At 37.6% G+C, this 11,905-nt stretch overlaps 2 protein-coding genes across 5 annotated transcripts in view; one reads left to right on the top strand and one right to left on the bottom strand.

Annotated features, from left to right (window-relative positions):
- Positions 1-6,803, bottom strand: part of LOC121629561 (nipped-B-like protein B) — a 24,164-nt gene extending 17,361 nt beyond the window's left edge. Inside the window, exons 1-9 of one of the 3 annotated variants that reach the window (XM_041969197.1) lie at positions 6,709-6,803; positions 5,265-5,414; positions 4,453-4,618; positions 4,001-4,101; positions 3,001-3,109; positions 2,767-2,915; positions 904-1,034; positions 731-821; positions 79-603 (exon numbers count right to left, since the gene is read on the bottom strand). In XM_041969197.1, the coding sequence (XP_041825131.1) occupies positions 79-603; positions 731-821; positions 904-1,034; positions 2,767-2,915; positions 3,001-3,109; positions 4,001-4,101; positions 4,453-4,618; positions 5,265-5,328 (1,336 nt within the window). In that variant the 5' untranslated portion in view covers positions 5,329-5,414; positions 6,709-6,803. The other 2 variants (XM_041969198.1, XM_041969196.1) reach the window with 2 other exon arrangements.
- On the top strand, positions 5,918-11,830 carry mlana (melan-A). 2 transcript variants are annotated; one of them, XM_041969201.1, is made up of 5 exons: positions 5,918-6,656; positions 10,433-10,525; positions 10,743-10,839; positions 11,033-11,140; positions 11,585-11,830. In XM_041969201.1, exons 1-5 carry the CDS (start codon positions 6,637-6,639, stop codon positions 11,651-11,653), a joined length of 387 nt encoding a protein of 128 aa, XP_041825135.1. In that variant the 5' UTR covers positions 5,918-6,636; the 3' UTR covers positions 11,654-11,830. The 2 variants fall into 2 exon arrangements, with proteins under 2 accessions (XP_041825135.1, XP_041825136.1); XM_041969202.1 differs by lacking the exon at positions 5,918-6,656 and adding an exon at positions 9,114-9,340.
- Positions 11,831-11,905: the final 75 nt, after the last annotated feature.

The following is an 11,905-nucleotide window of genomic DNA, read 5'->3' as shown; positions in this document are numbered from 1 at the left end:
TGTGAACAAACTCAAGGCATGAAAAAAGATAAAGAAAAAAAGATGGCACAAGGCAAAACCATAAACATAAAAATTCACCTTTATCCTGGACTTCTTTAGAGCACCGCTCTCGCTCACTGGCTGATTCACGTTCTATTCTCTCAATTTCTGCAACTGCATCCATTTCAGAATCATCAAACACAATCCCACCAATGATCCCGGTGTCCTTGGAATTTGGCTGCATAGCAACCTGCTGACAATTTGCCAGCTCCTCAGCCTCAAACTTGTGTGAAAAGTCCTGGGGAGTATTTGACAGCTGAATATTATTACTGTTTATCCTAACTGTTTCAGGGTCTGAGTCCATATGTGACACAGGGGGATGTTCTTCTGACTGATTTACATCCGGAATCTTCACTCTGGACAGTTTGATAGTCAGCTTAGTTGAGTCCTTTGATGGAGAACTGACTATGTCATACAAGGCATTTTTGTCCATATGATCATTTTCTTCTTTGCTCCTTCCCCTTTGCTTCTTTTTTCGGTCAGGGGTGGAGAGGAGAAGATCAGGAGCTGCACCTTGTGGCACATCAGGTGAAGGTGACTGCATGATAAGAGAAGGCCTGGACACTGTAGAAACACAGATACATGTGAGCATAAGAAGACAAGCTTTTACAAAAAAAGAACTGTACAAAAGGTTTTTTTTTTTAACTCATACTAAATTAAGTGGAATTAACTTGTTGCTAAGGCAGCATACTTTTTGCAGTCTCTTCACGTCCAGCAGGGGAACACACAGGTCGAGATGATTTAACGGAAAATGCAGCGGCCTTCACAGAAGATTCATTCTCCTGCAGAGACACAGAACTTTTATTATTACTTTAAACAAGACAGTTTCTGCTGAAGTACAATTTCGTATAACTTGAGCATTACCTCGTTTCCCAGTCTGTGAGCAACATTCATATAGTCTTCATCTGAGGCTAGTCTTGTATTATGATTAGATGAATTACTTGATAGCTGTCCAGAGACTTTGCTGTCATGGATATTTCTCACACCACTAGAAACTAAAACAAAGAGCAAAATTAAATCTCCAGTTAATTTTGTTCTTTTTTTTTATTTATATATAAGAAAATACGCTGTCAGAAGATACATCTTCGTTCAGCTTACCAATCATCAGCTTGTCAACTTTTCGTCACCACCCAAGGATGTAGTAAAATGAACCATGTAAAGCAGAAGTGTCAAACATACGACCTGGGGGCCAAAACCGGCCCACCAAAGGGTCCAGTCTGGCCCACGGGATAAATTTGGTAAACGTGAAAATGACATAGAACAGTGGTTCTCAAACTTTTTGAGCCACGACACAGAAGATAACATACGTTGTTATTCATGACCCCAGCCTCCATGCAACGAATTAGTGATTAATTGTGATGTAACAAATGGGTCATCCTGCAGCCATCCTCTAAATTTAAGGCTGAAAAGCTGTAAGAATCTTCATAAATAAGGAGGATAACGTGTTTTTTGGTGGTTCACTGCTGTAACAAGGCACCTACATGCCCAAAATAACCTAAACTTTGGTAAAAATCCCACATTTATGTAGGCTATAAATTTTTTACAATTATCTGGCAACCCTCTGAAATTATCTCATGACCCCCATGGGGGTCCTGACCTCCAGTTTGAGAACCACTGACAAAGAAGACAGTGACTATAATTTTTTAATAAAAGAAACTGCAATTCCTAATCTGAACAACGTGAGATTGCATTGTTTTATGTGTAAACATAAAACATCTACAGTGCAGAAGGATAACTTGCTATAAATTTTATATCTTTCTTACTTAATAGATCTCAGTTGTCAGTGAGTCAGTTTAGGGGCTCAGGATTACAACAGAGATGTGGAAATGTACAGGTATGTACATTTAAAATAACTTCCAAGTCTTGATAAGTTACTCAGATTCATCCATTTATCCATTTTCTATGCCGCTTAGTCCCATTCAGGGTTGCGGGGAAGCTGGAGCCTATCCCAGCAATCAGCAGGTGAGAGGCAGAGTACACCCTGGACAGGTCACTGGTCCATCGCAGGGCAGTTACTCGAATTATCATGTGAAATACTGTATTTTTAATTCCAGATACCTGTAATTGAATATTTTGTGATTTTCTACATCAACTGATCTAGAAGCTTTAATGCACATGTAAATGATAAAATGGGGCAAAATATTGTTTAAACTGTACGTATGTTTCTCAAGATTTTTTTTAGAAACTTTATGTATCACAGCAGTTAAGATTTACAGCACCGACTACAAGCAGAAAGCTGAAAGGAAAGGAAGAAAGCTGATGTGTTTTGGATGACTAAATTCGATATGTTGAGATGTTTATTCCAGGAGGAGGTTTATGTGTTAACTAGATTTATTGAGAAGGCCATTGTATCCTATATAAGCACACAATCCTCCTATTTGTATATTCTGACCCATGTTGTTGTTGACGTTTAAGTGGATGATTATATGTAACTTGATTTTTGTTTTCTGTTCTTTTTTTCTTGTGTTTAGCCATCTTGGAATTATCTTGATTTATAGAGTATAATGTCTTGTAAGCCCATGTGGGCTGGGCACATTTTGTGCATGAACCTGAAATAACCAAACCAAACAAACAAAACAAGCATAACAGTGTAGGAAGATACTGCATTGAAAATCTGAATGGATGTCATTTAAGAGTCATTTCTACTTTTACCTGTAGCTTCACTTTCCAGACATGCAGTAATGAAGCGACTAAGAACACTTTTTCTTCACTAAACTTTGTACTCACCTTGCTGAGTCTGCTGATGATGGGAATAACTGGGTGGATTGTACTGAATGTAGTCTGCAGGACTCTGAGGGGTATAAGGACTAGGTATAGGACTGTTCTGCTGGGGTACAAACTGAGTAGCTGAACCAGACTGTGGCGATGAAAAGCATCTGGGAAAGAGGAGGAAGCATTCTTAGTACAAATACAGAGGCCTCTACTTCTTCATTATCTGAATATAAGGTGGCACTGCTTTACCCAGAGGGACTTTGAGCGACAGTGGTTTGCTGATAGTTTAATCCTGGACTCCCATGAACCTGATTCTGAGAAATCTTATACTGCTGTATCAATGGCTGCTGCAGTACACCTACAAGAAGAAAATTAAAGTCAAATAAATGATAAACTTGGTAAAGTAAACTGTATATTTGCAATTACAGCTATCATAATATGTAACAGCAGATTACGGCTGCTCATAGGTGAAGCAGGTTTGCCAAAGCAAAAGTGAAAAGACAAATATGAAACTGTTTATGCCAATTAGTGAAATCATTGCTAATGATGAAATAATTAAAAGACACTACAGACTGCAATTTCATGTAAACATGCAACACCGTTTTTGTGTCATCAACAAAAGGGCAGAAAGCAGAGCTCTTGGACAGGAAGTTTATAAACATATGCATCTAAGATTTTCAAGCTGATTTTACAGTGTTTAAATACTCAGCTTTGTAAGAACATGCAAATATAACAGGCAATTCTCACAACTTGGCCATGGGCACAATCCAATATTTGAAATAAGATAAGGAAATTATCTTAATTAGAGATATTTTGATGCAATTTGGTAAGTAAAGCCTAAAGCTGCAAAGGCCACAAAATCGGTTATAGTTCAGTATTTTTAGTAAAGAAAAAAATATATATATATACTAAAAATCATTTTTTCCTTGTAAAAACTTTTATGAGTAACTAGTCTCTGTTTTAGATAAACATTTCCCTGTCTTGACAATTCTTTCATGAATATTTTTGTTGGTGAAACTTTTCTAAAAATATCCTAAAATTCTAAAATATCCAGCTACTGAACCCAGTAAATAATCCAAAATCCTAAATGTAATGTGTATTTTTTCCCATTTACATGGCTAAAGACAAATAACACTATTTAGTATTAATATCACTCTTTATCATGTGATGAAAATAAACAGTAGCAAGCTGGCAATGTCTGATTCCCCCCCCTTATTACCACCCCAAACCTTGCATCATGTTAGCATACTTTTGTCCCTGAAGATTCTTGGGTTCCTGGACAGTAAAGTTTGAAGAAGTATGGGCATGTCACCCTCAGGTTCATCATTTCCAAGGTTGTCCTTCAGCTCTCTGGAAAAAAAAAAGACAAAAGAACCGTCCCCTGTGGTTTACAAGCAGTCACTGTCCAATGGCCTCAATATAAAGTCTATGTGTCTTATTCTGACAAAACGCAGCACATGTTGGCCTATCTGGCAAAGCTAAATCAAACCAGCAAAGGCCACCTTCACTGCTGAAGAAAAACGGTGATATACACCACCACTGATGATAATCACTGTGTCATAACAATTATGTCTATCTATTTCCAAAATCATTTTACAGTCAGCACTCCTTGGAAAACATTCTGAAATAATTACTTTAATGCTTTCCCTATCCTAAAGTGCTACTGCATCTGAGTGTGAAAAATAAGTGAGTGGTACTTACATGTGTTCAGTGGAGACTTGGTTAAGGCTATGTGCCAGCTGAGTCACCAGATTCTCGTCTCGACACACCAGCAGGCTGCTGACCTCTTCGGAGATTCTTCCATTGTAGAGCAGACTCTTAGCAGTGGTGGCAGGAAGAGGAGAAGGCAAAGGCAGCTGGTTCAACACTGAAAGATCATTCAAAGATAAGTTTGGGTGAGTGGGAATGAAGGGGTAGTACGGATAAATGATCAAATAAAACAAAAACAAAACAAAAGAAAGGTTTGGGGTAAGAATGTAAATAACAGATGTTTTGAAATCAGACCACTTGCATGACATACATGAATCATAACTCAGTATACATATAGTATTTCTTTCTACAATATTTACACTTCTTCTAATCAGAATGTACAATTTGAAGGACTCAGGAACACATGCCAAACATGACCACAAAATGATGTAATAATGTCATAAACATGCTAAGTATTATCTTTCTAAAACATTTTGCACAAGATTACAACAGAGGTATCTGTTTAAGGCACACAATCCACTCCTGCAACATACCATGTATGTGTAAATTAAACTATGGTCCATTATTTTGTTTCTTTAAGCCTACCAGTCCTCAGACACACAAGCCGCTTCACTTCTATTCACGGTGAAATCATCAGCAGTGATGACCTTTACAGTTAGTATTTAGTCTCTTATATAACTACATGCCTGGTCAGTGTTGGCCTACTTGGCAATAAAGTAATCCTGAGTCTTGTCATAACCTAGTCTCAATGTTAAGTATTTATGCTGTATGAATAGTTTTAAAGGTAACAATGCTGCACTTACAGTCTGTTAGGCTAGCAATTCCAGCAAGAGTAGTGATGGGAACATGAGGCATATCACCATTCATGCTGAAGATTAGGTCAAGAGGTCGTGTCAATGCACAGGCAGCTTAAAAATCACCAATCTCTCTCAATTCGTCACATCTCCAAAGTGCTGCAAAGACAGAGAAGTGGCAATTAAAAGTTCATTATCAAAAGAGTTGGAAGCCATAATGTGCAACACTGTCGCTTTTAAGATAATTAATAAGGAGAAATGGTCAAATATATTCTAGATAAGTAGGTATGCTTCGTCTGGGGTGTTGAAATAAAACTGTGCCAGCTTATGAGTGATCATTATTACTGTGTCATCATAACTTTATCCCTAACACAGACTGTTTATGCAGGCCCTACATCTAGACATGTCTTTATCAGTTATTGATTGGATATTTCTGTGAGAATGGCATCTTGTTCCCGGGTCATCTTATCCTGTATAAATACACGCCTCCATCATATGCTTTTCAGTTGTGAAATTTAAACTTGCTCAAAAACAAAAGGAGCTTTATAGGCACACATAAAGAGAATAAACATCTGACTGTCCTGCAAACGCTGTATGCTTTGCATAACAAGTAAACGCGGATAGTGTGTCTAATCACGTCTAATCATGATAAAGGAAAAAAGTTGGGACAATTCAGTCTACATGCACCTCTGCTGCTCGAAGCTGAAATGTTAGCTTGTCTGGAAATTTTAACCTTCATTTTCGCGGCTATAATAGATCAAGCGTAATCCAAAGGCAATGCAATAACCCTATGATTAGTTAGCTAGTTATATCTCATTTTCTTCTTTTGTTGTCGTGTCAGTTAAGATTCCCGGGACTGTCCGAACCATTAACAGCTACATTAGCTCATCTTGTCAATAACTGTGGTTGTATTATTACTCTGTTATTATCATTTTGTCATGCTAGACATATTCAATAGGAAAGACAAGCATAACGACGTCTAAGAAAGTCACTAAAATCAACTCGCGGTTAGCCGGCTAGCAACAACTGAAGATGTTGCTAACGTATGCTAGCTGGCTAGGAATAGCTTTATTTGTAACTTGCATTAGCTAGCATCACCGAGCGTGCATCAAAGCCAGTTAGCCGTGGACTGTCCACTGTCCATCGCTCTTATTATCATAAGGGCCGTGTGTAAGTTACGCTTTTCACCTCACACTTGCTGTGGCCTTCATCGACGCATCTCTAGCTCTGAAAGTGGACCTCGGACTTGCCTAAAGGAAGCGTAACCCCGACCCGACGCCAAGGAGGCAGGGGTACAAAGCAAAGACCCCATCACAAATCAGAATTACCCCCTTGGCTGATTCCGTTCACGTTCCCCCTTCGCTGTCTGGTGTGTCTGATAATGCGGAAACGCTCAGGAAGGTAAACAATCTGTCTGAAAATGGGATGTTGCTGTTGAATGTAGCTTATTTACCTCTGGATGTGATGAGAAAGAGAAGTGGTTCTGGTGAAGGAGGAGGAGGAGGAGCAGGAGTAGGATGGCAGCTGGAGCTGGAGAGGAGTCTCTAGCTCCCTCTGTTCAAACAGCTCCTCCGTGTTGTAGCTACACAACGGCAGTAATCCCTGAGAATACTTAGATTTTTTTCCTCCTTTATTTTCAACATATCTGAGTATTCCCATCTGAATCCGAGGAAGGATCTGGGACAACTTTAACATACACAACCATATTATTATTATTATTATTATTATTATTATTATTATTATTATTATTATTATTATTATTTGAAGCTGTAAACCCATATCCAAGTGTTAAGTGAAACAAGCCATTCTTAGGCTTTAAAAAACAAATTAAATCCCTCAGATTCATCATTGTAACAAGAGACAAGGGCAGCCTAATAAACATAGGCAACGATACAGGGATATATTGTCTGCTTTGATTTAGTCAAATGCGGGACTGACTGCAAACAAGTTAAGAGAAAAGAGTAAACCATGTGATTACAACCTAACTGAGCTGAATTTCATTTGCTGAAGACTAATCTAATGGCAGAAAAAGACCCACAGTCAATACCTGCAGATAGTTGCAGCAAAGATCTGGCAAAGTATTAGAAAGGAAAGAAGATCCCTTCTTTATTGATGCCCACAGGACTCATACTTAATGTAGTTATTGCTCTCTGTGTTTTGACAAACTGTTGCTTTGTTAATTTGTTTAATTACATTTCTTTCCCTGAAAAAGAAGGCTCCCAAACCCTTTGTGTACATAATATCAACTTGAATATCATTGAACATGAGTTTACTTTTTATTCTCAGGTTAATCTTAACTATTATACAAAAGCCTTAGATTGGGTGGTTTTCTGATTACCAGATTTTCACTTTAGTAAAAATCTGTCCTAAACTCTTGGGACAAGTCACGCAGATTTTCATCACAAAAAACACATGAACAGCTAGACAATCAGCTGACTGACTCCTGCTGAGAACACAACTATATTTTGCCTACAGCTACAAGAAGTGTTGGTCTTTGTTTTAGATTTGCTTATGTCCTCCAAACTAATCATGAATGTTGCAGATTAGGTACATGTTGGCTATTAAAGCAGTCTGCCATATTATCTTATAGCCAATCATGCAACATCCAGAAACGCTGTAATATAGTTTCAGTTTTAATAAAAGGGCGTGATCTCCCTCTTGTGGACAAGAAAATCTGTTTCTTAAAAACTACTTTTTCTTATTGTCTGTTTGACTCCAGTTTAGTTTGACATATACTACATTATTATTATATTAGTAAAAACACATTGATGGAAGCAAGACAGACTATTGCTCCTTTAAAACAGCTTTAGTTTAAATATTTATGGATTATTTTAATTAAAGAAAGCTCATTAGATCCTGCCACAACACCTCAGTTTGGATAATTTGGTTTAGTCTTATGCATGTGCTTTTGTCTATGAAACACACTCTGGGGCTCAGTATCATACATCCAGAGACTTCGACATGCAGGGTTGAAGAGCTGGGGATTAAACCATGTTCTGAAAAATGGAAAAACCTTAACATCCTTTTCCAACTCTATCATCCTTTCTCCAAGATTTAGTAACAGCTGTAGTCACAGGATAGTCCAGCTATTTTTTCTGGAGAAAAGTAGACTTTTTCAGTCTTTGAATGCTTTCGTCTTACAACCCAAATACCAGCTTTCATCTGCATAACTGGAACTACTGCATCTAAGAAGCTTTTGGGAGAATTTATTTTAGCCAATAAATAAATAAATGAATAAAATACAGCTTTTCCAGCATGCATTGTGAATGTTAAATCAATGTTTTCAAGAACGGCACGAAAACCAAATCTCATTTTGTGTTATTAGTTTTAGCAAATTTTGTTTGTCTATAATTCAAACTTCATGATGCTGTGAGATAATAAAAAAGATTCCATGACTTAACTGAACAGCCCATGAGCAATCAGTAAACGGCACAAAAGTTAATTAGGTTCATGATCGGTGTCATTTTTTGTTTGTTTAGGAAAAAAAATAAAAAATTCTTTTGGAGTTTGAGGCTCCTATTTTTGACATTTCATTTACAAAACATCCATACTATCCATATTTTCATACTTCTTAAACTTTTTCCATAAGACTCTCAGGAGTTATGAACTCAAACATTCAAAAATAACCCTTCTTGGCAAAATGGTAATTATATGTTTTTCATTTAATAAAAAAAATATTACACAATTCTAATATTATTGAAGGCTACTTGTTTAAATAAATAATTATAATTAAGTTTCATGCAACTCTTAGATCAGGTTGTTTTCAAGTAACACACATACATCCATCTGCACGTTATCTCTCACACGAAAAACCAGCAGCTGATGCCTGGAGTTTCACAAGTGGATAAAAATGTTGAGTTTAGGGCCGCGGGGTTTCACGGTAATTACTCCGCTTCAATAGGTTTAACCATGAGTCTCAAACCCGTGACAGTCATGAGGGGTTTTTTTGCCCCTCTGTGCTCTCCCACACACCAAGGCAAGATATTTGAGAAGTGAAGTAACACAGAGCGCCGTGCACCCAGTCTTTCTGAGGAGAGGCTTTCCAACCAGAGGAAGTGGTGTCTGTCGTCTGAATTTCTAATTTGGTAAGAAAATGGCAAGTTTTCTACGCTTTTTTTCCAGCAACACAGCAGGCATTATACAAGATTTCCCATTTGAAATGACAGTTTTGCTCCACCAAAAAGTAACTGATAACGGCTGCAGTTGGTTCCCTGTAGCATCATTATTCCTGCAACAGGTGTTTGTGCTGGAGGAGCAGAGCCACTTGTAGCTCATGTTTCCTCACCCTAACTTTATCACAGCTTTATAATGTTTTGTGGATACTTTCATTGCTTGGATGTGCCTTTTCAGGGTTGTCAGGGGACTTAAGTAAAGTTTTATCCAGTCTATTTGATGTTAAGTAGCCAAATATAAGTAACAAGTGGCTAAATTCTTTAGATTCCCAACTACTACCTATTTCATGTTTGAAAAACAGGATTGGGATTAATTGTCTGAGTTTGGGTTACATCAATAAACCCAAGTTTTTTAATATCTGTGACTCTAACTTGTCACTCAGTTTGCTAAATTCCTGGATACGTACAGCATCAGAATCATGTTTAATACCATATATACTTAAGAGGCAAGCCAAGATAATCATATTTCTATTCAACACCTTTAGACTGCACAAAATTCTGTAAATATATTTTATGTCCAGAGGTGTTTATTAGTTTAAAACTTTGAGAAACACAAATGACTCCAACCATATCACAGGTTATTCTTTTGATAAAAAGCAATGGAGTATTTCTTCACCTCGATTTACCTCTATTGAGAGGTATGCCTCACACTTTGAGAACCTCTGCAACAACCTTTGTCAGGACTATTAAATGCAACTTAGTTTCTTATGGTTAGACAATGATTAAACAGTGCACTGTTCTGTGGTGGTTAACCTTTTGCCGACATTTAGGTGTGAGGAGGTTGAAGACCTGTCTGTTTTAAAGTATTTTCTTAAAAATGTTAAATAGAAAATAGTGGTTTGACACCTGATATTAGTATTAGTATTGCTGCACTGTACAATCATGACTTTAGCCAGTCTTTAAAATAAAAATGTTTCAGTCACTAAAAGAATAATAAAAAAACATTTCAGTGGTCACCATGTTACATTATATTTATTTCTAACAAAATTCCCTGTTGACTTTCAGTTTGATGTTGTGTAATCATACAAACGGGATGCCTCGTGGAGACTTCAACATCTACTTTGCCGGTGGCCGGAGAGGAGGCGTCAGAGCTGAGGAGTAAGCTTGTCATTTTCTTTGAACTTTTATGAACGTTGGCACCTGTAGGCCTTACCCACTGCCCTTGGTGTACCATAAAGCTTTTGGCTTAATGATGAGAGAACTGGTTTCACCACAGAAACCTCTTCTATATTATGACTAAGGTTATAAAGCTGATATGTGAAAGTCATGCTGTAGATGAAAGCCTACACTAACTGAATTGTGCTGTGCATTCCAGAGCGGTAGGGATCGCTCTCCTAGTGGTCATCCTTGCAGCCCTCCTCATTTTGGGCTGCTGGTACTTCAAGAAGAGAAGTGGCTACAGAATAATCAGGGTAAGACCATCAAATTACATTTTTTTTTAGTACTGATTTGTGTATTTTTATCAATCAAGGCAGGTATTTAATGCTTATGTAAAAAATCTTCAGCATAAACATGTTCTATTTTGAGAACACTTTTCCTCTTTTCCCACATTTTCTTGTATCTGCATTTTCAAAATATTTCACAATTCTTTCTCTTAATCTGTAGAGTCCCAGATCAAGTTCACCAGGTTACACCGGAGGTCAGTACTCAGAAGCAGGACCCTCAGCAGATAACAAGATGGCGCTCACTGACTTTGGCAGCTTCCGATCTGTGGTGAGGAATAACAGTTATCCATATACCCATAACTGGCCTTTTCCCTGTACATATGAATAGAACAAAAACTATGGGTTGGACACATTATCTAAGGAGTGGTTACTATTCTTCTTAGGCTTTATTGATGAGCAAACCTTTTAGCTTTGTGCAAAGACAGAGCACTTGTTAAACACAAAGCCTCAGTGTTCGGAGCACAGAGCATGTGAAGCCGATGCAATGCAGTGGATGCCTGAGGGAGATTATGTCACCAGACTAAGCAGAGGTATTAAAAAGTTCTCATTCCCAAGGACATTTGTTTATCCATGTGTACAGGAAAAGTGAAGGGTATTATGAATGTTTTTTATCAGACATAAGTCTTTATTACAACCCATAAGGTAGTAAACTTTTCAATACATTATAAACCTGAAGCCATTTGATTCAGATGTTTTTGTCACTCTTTCCCAGGTTCCTAATGCTCCTCCAGCCTATGAAAAGATTTCTTCAGTAGCACTACCTCCTCCCTATTCCCCCTAGAGTCGGGAATGCATGCAGGTGTCTACGGAGAACCAGGAAATACTGAAGAACAAACTCTGAACTTGATTTGTCTTGTGAAAGTATAATAAACATCAACATGGTTTCTAAAGCTTCATAGAGACATATACAGACAGGTGAAGTCACTATCTTTGTAAAAATCTTCACACGAATAAGCAAATTTATATACTGTGTGTTATTTCAAGAAGCAATAAAAGAAAAAAAATGCCACAACTGTGTGTAAGAAGACACCAC

The sequence above is a fragment of the Melanotaenia boesemani genome, chromosome 19 (assembly GCF_017639745.1).
Source record: "Melanotaenia boesemani isolate fMelBoe1 chromosome 19, fMelBoe1.pri, whole genome shotgun sequence".
In the NCBI taxonomy this organism is placed as follows: Eukaryota; Metazoa; Chordata; class Actinopteri; order Atheriniformes; family Melanotaeniidae; genus Melanotaenia; species Melanotaenia boesemani.
This window is presented reverse-complemented; position numbering and strand designations above follow the sequence as displayed.